The following is a 10,068-nucleotide window of genomic DNA, read 5'->3' as shown; positions in this document are numbered from 1 at the left end:
AATGGGTAATGACATGTCAATTTTACAAAAGGAAATACTTATTACAGTTACGTCGATCTATTATTTCAACTAATAAAATTATTAAATATTGCAAGTATACTAATTATTGTATTAATTACGTCTATTGTACAATTCTAATTTGTGTCAACTTATGCTCATCTTATATGTAATGAGATTTATCGACGAGCCTCTTGTTTTACTTTAAACTTCTTAACACTGGCAAGTTTCGATATGCCACGTGTGCTGGAGAAGACACAGCATACAATAATTTTGATACTACGATTTACAACTAATGTTTCACCGACGTTGTGACTCGACAGCACGACCGACTACGAGAGGAACTGTATCGTGCATTCAAAAGGTTTGTTACAAATTTTGACATCTAATTTCACTATTATAATGATAATTCTCATAGAATATTATGTACACAATATCTTATACACTCGTACCAATACTGGAATAGACGAGTACGAGAAAGGGTTACACTAAGAGTATTTATTTGCGAATATCAATATCATATCATCGAATAATGTTGTTGTTCCAACTTGAGCAATACAAATTCGTACCAAAATATCATTTTCTCTGCAAACCGCATTTATGCAGTGATATGATCATTATATCACAATATCTTTATACTCATCTAGCGGCAAGCAAAACAATGTAACTTTTTTATATAATTAGTAAAGGATTGGTAGTCGTTGCATGTTTGTACAATATCATTATTGCATAAAGTAGGTGCCAATCAAAAATCTATCTTTATAGCATACTTTTTTTGCTCTGTGCTGGTCTGAGGAAGGAGTGAGTGGATAGGCGCATGCGTTTAGACATGACTCATGTGTTAAATCCAGCACCGTTGTTATGTGATAATTTATTTATATTTAGTAGGCTAGCCTTAAGGACAGGACGATGGATCTGGGTATGTTAATATGATATACCATGTTGAAGCTACCTACAGATGTTTTCTACTGATAGTAAATCCCACAGACCGTGTGAGGAGGGTGATATAGGAAAGGATGCATGCGATTAGTAAATATAAAGATGTGTTAAAGCACGAATCCGTGGGGACCCGATGTTATTATATTATTATTGCATGGCTGTCATGCAACAACTACATCCATTTACTTAAAAAGTTATTAGAAAAACAAGCAACGCGGTTATTTCTATAAAATATATGTGCAAGTATAATACACTATATGCCAATGAGTATAACATTATAATACAAAAACTCTAATACTATAGGGGTAAATTTAGACATCAATTCATATTGAAGTAATTTATCTAAACATCGAATTAATATTGGGTGTCATTCTCTCAGCAACGTGATTTTTATTAATTTAGCATGACAAGGAGTTTGCTCTTAAGATTATGAGATTTTGTCCTTATAGAATAAGTAAATAATTATCTATATCACATCTCATTGAAGAATACATTTACTGTTCATGAATGGCAGTGCTATTTACCGCTACATTGCCAGTAAATGTTCAACAACTTGTGTTTCTTTCATATTTAATAATATATACAGTCCAAGACTTCATCGTGCCCTAAAACGTAAGACTAGATTTTACTACGTAATGAGAAATGCGAGAGTCCATTTCAGTGATGTCAAAGATTCAATACGAGAGCGAAAATGATGATTAATTATGTAGAACGTAATATAGAAATTAAATAAATTATTACACTAAAATACAGGAGTAAGAAGACGACGACGAAGGATACGAGTGATAATACTAAAAGTTAGAAGTTATTATAATATATACATCGATAGTACCGGTACAGTTCTCATCACTTTTTCTTCTTTTTTTGATAAATCGTGTCCAACAAAACCGAACATCACTGTTTCCCTGATTCGATACCAAAAGGTTCCTTATTTTACAACACTCTTGGTTTACGCTTTATGATTTAAATAATACTGTGATCTGATTGGATTTTCAAGGAACGAAAAAGTGTCATCTTTGAGTGGAGTACAAAGATATTCTCCTCACTATTTTAATTGCTCAAAAATCCAATAATACTTGGTAACCATAAAGAGTAAACTGTTTAATATCACAACACGTCTTTTAACATTTTCCAAAATTACCGTTCAAACGCAGCGGCCGGTAGCACGGCTGCCAATCGTGCTACGGTTGCCAATATCAGAAGTCCTCTAGCAGGATAGCGTCGCGGGGAACCAAACCCTTCTGTTCACCCCGACAGCACAGTAGGTACTGGTCGTCGACTTCCAATATCAATCGAAGACGTTCGCCCTCGTTAAAAGCTAAGTGGCCGGAATCTGACGGCAATCGGTGCCACAGTGTTCTCACGTATCTGTAATAACATACCTATTATTAATTCTTCTTTGTAAAATTATGGTCACCGCCTCTCAGATAAGGAAAATATGTCTGTTTCTAGAGATATAATTTGATTAGAGATCTAACGTTAGATCTCAAGACAAATGTCTTCGCTAGTTTTCGCTTCTTGGAAATAATCATGATAAATTCATGGTGAATTTAACACGATGGTCTAACTCTTATCATCCTCTACCGGTGCCCCCTGCCGGCGTAAACTGTTAGCGCAGGCGGGAGCAACGTTCTGTTATCAGCCATAAGAAAAAAAATGTAGGAGTTGGGAGGCCTCACTTGTGTTTGTGGTTGGCGGTGGCTTGGCGCTGCGTGCGCGAGGCGGACGAGGAGGCGGCGCGGCGCGGCGCGGGCGGCGCGGGCGGCGCGGCCGCGCGGCCGTACGGCAGCGACGCGGGCCGCGGCGCCGCCCCGCCGCCGCCCGGCCTCGCCTGGTCCACGCGGGACGTCCTGCGCACACACACACGACGTGCCTCAACCACAGAACGACCGACACGCATAACGCTACGTATCATAATAATTAAAACAAATATTTTTAAAAACATATATCGCACCCTCGCTCTCGTGTACGATGAAAATGAAGTCAAAAACAAACATGGGAGCCTCGGTTTAATAAGTGGACATTTGTTAAAATATAATAGGAACTTTATATTCTATTTTTTTAATTTTCTAAACATATATCATTAGTACAATAAAATTGGACAATCTATTCATATATCTTAAGATTTTTTTTATATTGATAAATATTAATGATGAATATATGTAATATGTATAGGTAATTTCACTGACTGTTCTGTTGAGGACAAACTATCAAATGTAGCTATTTGATATTTGTATAGTTAACAATTGCCTAACATATTTATGAAACAATGGTTATAGTTTTATTGCACGTAGTGTTCTCGATTTTTACTCTGGAGTTTAAATACCTGTTTTCACCAAAACGTTGTTAAACATGCGTTTGAATCGCAGGTTGTTGGATTTGTTAATAAAATTTGAATTTAGGGAAACTCATGACGTCCTTAATATTACAGGCAAACCATAGACTTTTACTGTTTGTTTGTTTTACGGAGGGTTGCACATATATCTATTTCTTTTCTATAGGAATATAATCGGCTAATTTACTATGGCTTTTACGAATACATACACGTATAGATGATAATGACAAGCAAATATTATTATATTCGCACATCAACAAAACTGTAGTTGGAAATCACTTACAATCACCATCTATACTTTATCTATGACTAATACCTTTATAATCGGATCGGAAGTGAATACTTCATTGCTCGAACTGAGGTTACACTTAACTCTTCGTTAATCATCATATTTAGTGGTGACTACAGTATAGTTTTATAACGATGATGGGTCCACCATGCAATTAAAGCGAAATTTAATATCATTAGAAGCGTTATATGCCATGCGATTATTTTAGGTTATTATATATGTAGACTGATGAATATTATTTTAAGTATTTTTCATGTGATTACTAATATTGAATGAGTCAATTCTGTTAGTGTGGTTATAGTATTAGTTCCACAGAGGTGTGTATAGTACATACGGCGTTTTCTTTATACTGGTCTTTTTAACAAGTCCCTCGTTTGATACTCGTGGTTTGTTCATGATGATTTTCTTCGATGTTACTTCAGGTATAACTCTGGAGATATTGTGCATAGATATTGAAATAAAGCAACTACAACCACTATGAAGGTGAACATAAAACGCAAAATGAATTTTACCAGAAAAGAAACATATTAAAAATAAATAAAGTGCAGATAATATAATATTATGTGCGTAGAAACCGCCACCATTTTAATAATATTCTATATAAAATTCTCCTTTTTTGAATGTCTTAGGGCTGAACCAAAAATTGTGAAGTGTACGTGCATTTAATGCACAAAACACAACCACAATGATCACACAAGCGATCGTCATCCATTATGTTGTATAGAAAAACGGTAATTGTATTACATATTACCATAAATATGGAGTCCATTCAAATACAACGAATAAGCAAAATAGATAATTACTGCAGAAGCAAATCACACCTATATAGCACAATGTGAAATATGGTATTTATTTTGGTAATTTTATCCGTGTATACAGTTTTGGTCCTTGTAGATGGACGTATGTTTAGTTACCTGTTGGCGGGCTGCGGTCGCTTGCCAGCAGTTGTACCGACTGTGGCCGAAGTGGCGGATGGGGCACCTGAACGCGCGGACGAAGTGCGGGGTTGCGTTGCTGTTGGAGATGTGCCTTTACGCACCGGGACTGGTATTCCACTGTGTACAAGCAAATATTTTGCAATCCATGTTAGAGAGAGAGAGAGAGAGAGAGTAAGGATATAATAAAATCTTCATTCCCTTTCATTATTTTTTTAATGTATGATAATGAAATTTTGCACGATGGTTTCGAGGGGATACCGCGTGGAGGTCAATATGATATGGTACATTGGGGTTATTATATATATACATTACTAACAATCCTTCTGCCGAACCCTTTTCATTATTATTATATCGTAAGTTGGTGACATTACAAATTTATCAGAATTAAAACAGTATTATAGTAAACAGATTTCTATTTGGTGTTAATATATCATCTATATATGATAATGGTTTGTTACGTTAATTATAGATTTTTATTACATAGGTCAACAAATAGAGAATGTCGCCATTTTTATTTTGCAATTACGTCAAATGAATTAATATCAGTTCTGACCCTGATACGGCCATTATGTTATAGATATTTATTACACTTATTAATTATGTATCATTGATAATCAGGACACTAAATATCTATTATATTCTCTACACAAAGAAAGTGTTAATAACATATTGTAAATTATAATTATGTTATTTGTATATCGGTCACTGGAAAACAATGTCATGATAGGAGATAGTTAATCTACTTAATCACCATATAATAGTATACCTACAAAACATTATTAAAAAACAAACGAGACGAAGTAAATGAAAGAACATAGTTTATAAGTAATTTAGTAATATGACACGAAGCATAAATATCCAAAGTAAATGAAATTTTAGATGAAATATTTATATGTTTATGTTTATGTTTATATATATACATATATAATTATACTAACCGGTGCGTGTTCTTTGCCGGTGACTGCAACGTTGGGGCTTGCGGTCGTACTGGTGAAGACACGGGCCGAGGTATCTTTGAGCCCCGAGCAGCCGCGGGTGATGTTTCTCCTGAAATATATATTTTTTTTTGCAACTGAAATGGCAAACAAGCTGTCTTGATGAAGTACAGCAAGCATCGCATTGTATATATTAACTGTACGATGTATCTACATCATATCGTCATGGGAAACCTGTGCTATTTTGGAGGAATATGGTATTGATTGTCTACCCTGTAATTTCATTGACATATCTCAACTTACAAACTAAAACAAAGCAAGTGCTTCATAGAAGAAGATGAGTGATACTAAAAAAATTACTTTATACAAAGTATGCTACTGAAAATTTTCAGTATTATTATTTCGAAACAGATCGATTTTGATCGCAAGCTTTACCAAAGCAAGGAGAAACTAAATAATTATGATTTGCTACTAATATGGCATACAAATAAGCACCGTGATATGTTTCTAGAATGTTTACACATTTGCACAAGGAATTACGGATTAAAGAAAAGGGGATCGCTTGGTCTAGCTGAAAATCAGGCAAATTTATATATAACGTTTAAATAAGCTTTGTGAACCACGATAACTGCAATATGTATCTCAACAGCGCTTTATTTACACAGTTGAGGAATTCATAAATATTTATGGCACATCTGAATTTGAAGTTGCAACTACTATGGTTATATGACACATACACGTTTTAGAATAAGCACAGTGCCTAATACCACCTAATATGTAGATTGGATTTTATTATAAAGCATAATCTTTTCATAAAAAATGAGCAACATAAGGAAAATATTAATTTATTTTCGCATGACTAGGTTCAGTAGATATCGCGTATAAACTCACAAGTTTACACTAGTGTACATACCAGGATAAATGAATTTACGTTTTATTCGCTGAAATATAATACCAATGTAGGCATATAATATACTAAGTAGGTACCAAAGAATATTTTAAAAACTAAGTTCTTTTTATATATTAAAAGTTCTAATGTAGAGTTGTATAGATGTGCAGTAGGTGTATTACAGTAAGTGTTGGTTTTGGATTGGATTAATTATTTATAGTTAGCTATAGGCTTAACATTCAGCTACGCTTAACATTCTTCATTGCAGCTTCGCTTTTATACCAAAAATGTGTTATAACGTGGAAAATGTGAAGCAGAAGAAGTTGCGCGGGTCAACTAGTATCTAATATATTAAATAATTCATACAATGATTTATTACCTGATGGTGTAGTGGGACTTTCGGCATTACTCAGTAGCTCCCACTTGAGTTGCAACCTTCGGAATTTGCCCCCTGAGTTTGCGCTTCCGTTTCCTGTATTCCCGCTCGCACAGCTTCCTGCAGATCCTGGTCGCCATTGTTCCTCTCCACTGCATTCCAACTGAAAGATAATATCGTATTAATGAATATAATAATTATTGCACTGGATAAATGGCTATAGATTAAAAAAATGTGAGGTAACAAAAAATTAAAACCAATTTTAAATAGACACATTACAGAAAAAGATCAAGATAAAAAACCATGGTACGTAAAACTTCTAAAATATAAAAAAACCTATATTAGACTAAACATAGTATTTACATTTTAGAAACATTCAGGTCAAATCGTCAGGGACTAAATTTCAATTTACTAAATGACAAATTTCACTGAAATAGACATTTCTGTGGTACTACTTCACTAGCATTTTTTGTAATTAAGTATATGTATGTTTAGTATCTTGCAGTGTAAATACGTCATTAGTATTTTGTATATTGTATATGGTATCATACTAGTCTTTAGGTGACTACTGTTATTTGTCATTCGAGTGATATAACTAAAACCACATAGTTTTATTCATTCTTACTATCTTGTACTATGTTTTCGTATCGTAAAAACTACAATATACAACTAGTAAATGAAATTGTATACTAAAAAAAAATAAAGAAATATAAAACTGCTAACTACGCGAAAAATAATATTATGCAAAAAAAATATTAAAAGCTAGGAGGCATATATAATTTTAATAATCTCGGTGATACTAATTCAACGCAACTATAGAAAAAACGTCTACGAAACGAAGCACACACAACAATGTCCACACAAAGCTTCGTCGAGTTACCTTCGGGTCATTGCCTGTTGTGTTTCTGCCACTTTTATTGTTTTCAAGACTATCAGTGTAATCATCACTATCGTCGAAAACGAGCCGATCGAACGCTTGCATAAGTTTTGAACCGAGTTGTACTCCGGACCATCGGCGATTCGTCTCTAACTCGATCCTACTGTTATTCGGACAGATATCGTAACCGATAGATGTAGGATTAACGCATGACCGAGGTCGATTCTTTTCCACTGTTGTTTTTACATTAGCAGAATCATTTAATAGATCTGGTGTGGATGGCTCTTTGTGTCTAGGCTCTTTCTGTCTCATTATTACACTAGTTTGGCAATCGTCACTTGAAAGTCCGCTCGACTGCATCGACCGGACCAGTTTCAGCAAGTTCCGTTGGTTCAGTGTTAGTGGCGGTGTGTTAATCGAAGTGGGCTGTTAAATACATTAAAGTTTTTTAGCACCATGCATCATGCTGTTCGACGTTAGTTCGATAGGAATCGGTGGCTCAATGATGACAGGGTCGTTATGATATTGATCGTCGTTTATTTGCATTTTATGGAAGCTGTGCACGAACACAAATGCCAAAATAATCCAGCATGTACTATTGCGAATGCTGTGAGTAGTGATTCGTAAGCACATGCAGTAAACAATAAAATGCAAATAAAGCGATGTTTGCATTTGTAGGCAGCAGTCGGGTATGAAATAGCGGTTTTGATATGTAGACAACATGTTATCGTAACCTACTTACCCAAAAACAATTAAATACCGTGATTTATTTTTTATTCAAAATAATGCATAAGTATCTATTGATATTAGGAATAATTTAGCTTACCCGGCTTGCGGCCCGCATATCGCTTTCGATCTTCTTGAAACTTCGATGAAGTTCCCGCATCTCAAACATGAGATCCAGAGAAAATGGTAATAATTTTAGAGGCTCCAAACTGTCCAACAAGGCATCCAAAAGTGTTCGGCAGCGTTGCTCACCGACGCAGCCAGCGAGCATGATGGAATCAGGGCCGTAATGCTTAGCTAACACTGATTCTCTAGTCCTTACATATGATACCCAAGCATCCACTGATTGTGCACTGTTAATAGATAAAAAAACAATTGTTAACAACCTATCAAATGGGAAAGTGAATGGGATTCACAAAATGTTAAGAAAACTTGCTAATTAGTGAAGGGCCCATTGTAATCATATACGCTGTCCTTGAGATTAGAGTACAAAATGATATGTACGTACACAATCGTATAAACAAAGAGAAAAACTCAAATAAACATTCTTTTGATTTCAGTCATATAAGTACGACTTGTACAAAATGATATGTCGCTATCGCTTTTATTATGACTAAGATAATAAATACACATCGCAACTTTAGATACACTGTGTATAGATATACCATGAAGTGAGAGGAAGTTACAATTATATAACTACGTTATAGTCAGTAATGTATACTTAGACATAAATTAAAAACTGTATTTCAAGTACATATACTTACTTGAGTAAACCCAGAATGAATGCGTTGAACTTGACGAGTCCTTCTGTTACAGCATCTTCGCTGTTAATTCTCAGCACTAGTTCGTTGAGAGATTTCGTAATAGGTCCTAAAATAAATTTAAACGTGATTGTCATCATAATCAAAACTAGAAGCTAACTTCTAACACTTCTATATTATAATACAAGAAATCCTAATGACAAATTATGCATTATTTTATTACAAGACCTGACTGTAAAGTACATACACTGTTAATTCTGAATTTGGTGGTCATGTATTATTATATAGTAAGACGCTATTGCTAATGAGAGATGTCTAAACTTAGAGATTATCTTACAATTTAGGAATTAATTTAAATACTTGTGGTTATAAATTACCTTGTCTTGCCGTTGCCTCGACCATTTGCCAAACCGAATTATTAACGGCTCCAAATGATGTTTCAATACTATCCTTGAGTCCATCTCTGAATATTGCATATAAAGCTGGGCATAATGCATTAAGTGCTATTTTAGCACAAATAGGAGACTGTTTGGAATCTCCTAAGAATGCTAATTCAGCCTGATCTGTCGCTGACGAAAAGTGTTGAATCAACATTTCCACCGCATCGGTAACATTTGAGACTAAGGCTGAAGAAACAATATTAAGTTAATATTAATTAACCAATAATTTTAAGTGTTACTGTATTTTTAGCAAGTCTGATAATTCAATACTATTATTGTGTTTTTTATACACACCTCTCTTTTGTGATATGTCAATGAAATCATATTTTCCTCTCCCATCGTGCAGTAAGGGACTACCAAACTCATCTGGACTTACTTCAGCTTCTTCGCAAATTGGTATTTCAGCAAGATTTTTGCCCTGTGTATGATTAATTAGAATAAGTAAGTGAAATATAATATGTAACTGTAAATTTATAAAAATATAATATAGTTATGTAAAGAGGCGGTCAAAGGATATAGAAAACTGATATTAAATCAGCAAAATTAAAAGATGTAAAAAATAAAAT

At 34.4% G+C, this 10,068-nt stretch overlaps 1 protein-coding gene across 6 annotated transcripts in view; it reads right to left on the bottom strand.

Annotated features, from left to right (window-relative positions):
• Positions 1-883: 883 nt before the first annotated feature.
• The window catches only part of LOC131847891 (uncharacterized), a 71,637-nt gene continuing 62,452 nt past the window's right edge, over positions 884-10,068 (bottom strand). For 5 of the 6 annotated variants that reach the window (XM_059197583.1, XM_059197586.1, XM_059197587.1 and 2 more), the window contains 10 exons: positions 9,797-9,920; positions 9,440-9,688; positions 9,066-9,171; positions 8,402-8,654; positions 6,702-6,861; positions 5,437-5,545; positions 4,475-4,615; positions 3,895-3,990; positions 2,616-2,786; positions 884-2,304 (listed from right to left, as the gene is read on the bottom strand). In XM_059197583.1, the coding sequence (XP_059053566.1) occupies positions 2,133-2,304; positions 2,616-2,786; positions 3,895-3,990; positions 4,475-4,615; positions 5,437-5,545; positions 6,702-6,861; positions 8,402-8,654; positions 9,066-9,171; positions 9,440-9,688; positions 9,797-9,920 (1,581 nt within the window). In that variant the 3' untranslated portion in view covers positions 884-2,132. The remainder of the gene's footprint in view (positions 2,305-2,615; positions 2,787-3,894; positions 3,991-4,474; positions 4,616-5,436; positions 5,546-6,701; positions 6,862-8,401; positions 8,655-9,065; positions 9,172-9,439; positions 9,689-9,796; positions 9,921-10,068) is intronic. The other variant, XM_059197585.1, reaches the window with a different exon arrangement.

The sequence above is a fragment of the Achroia grisella genome, unplaced genomic scaffold, assembly GCF_030625045.1.
Source record: "Achroia grisella isolate CSIRO2021 unplaced genomic scaffold, CSIRO_AGI_Agris_v1 utg544, whole genome shotgun sequence".
Taxonomy (NCBI): Eukaryota; Metazoa; Arthropoda; class Insecta; order Lepidoptera; family Pyralidae; genus Achroia; species Achroia grisella.
This window is presented reverse-complemented; position numbering and strand designations above follow the sequence as displayed.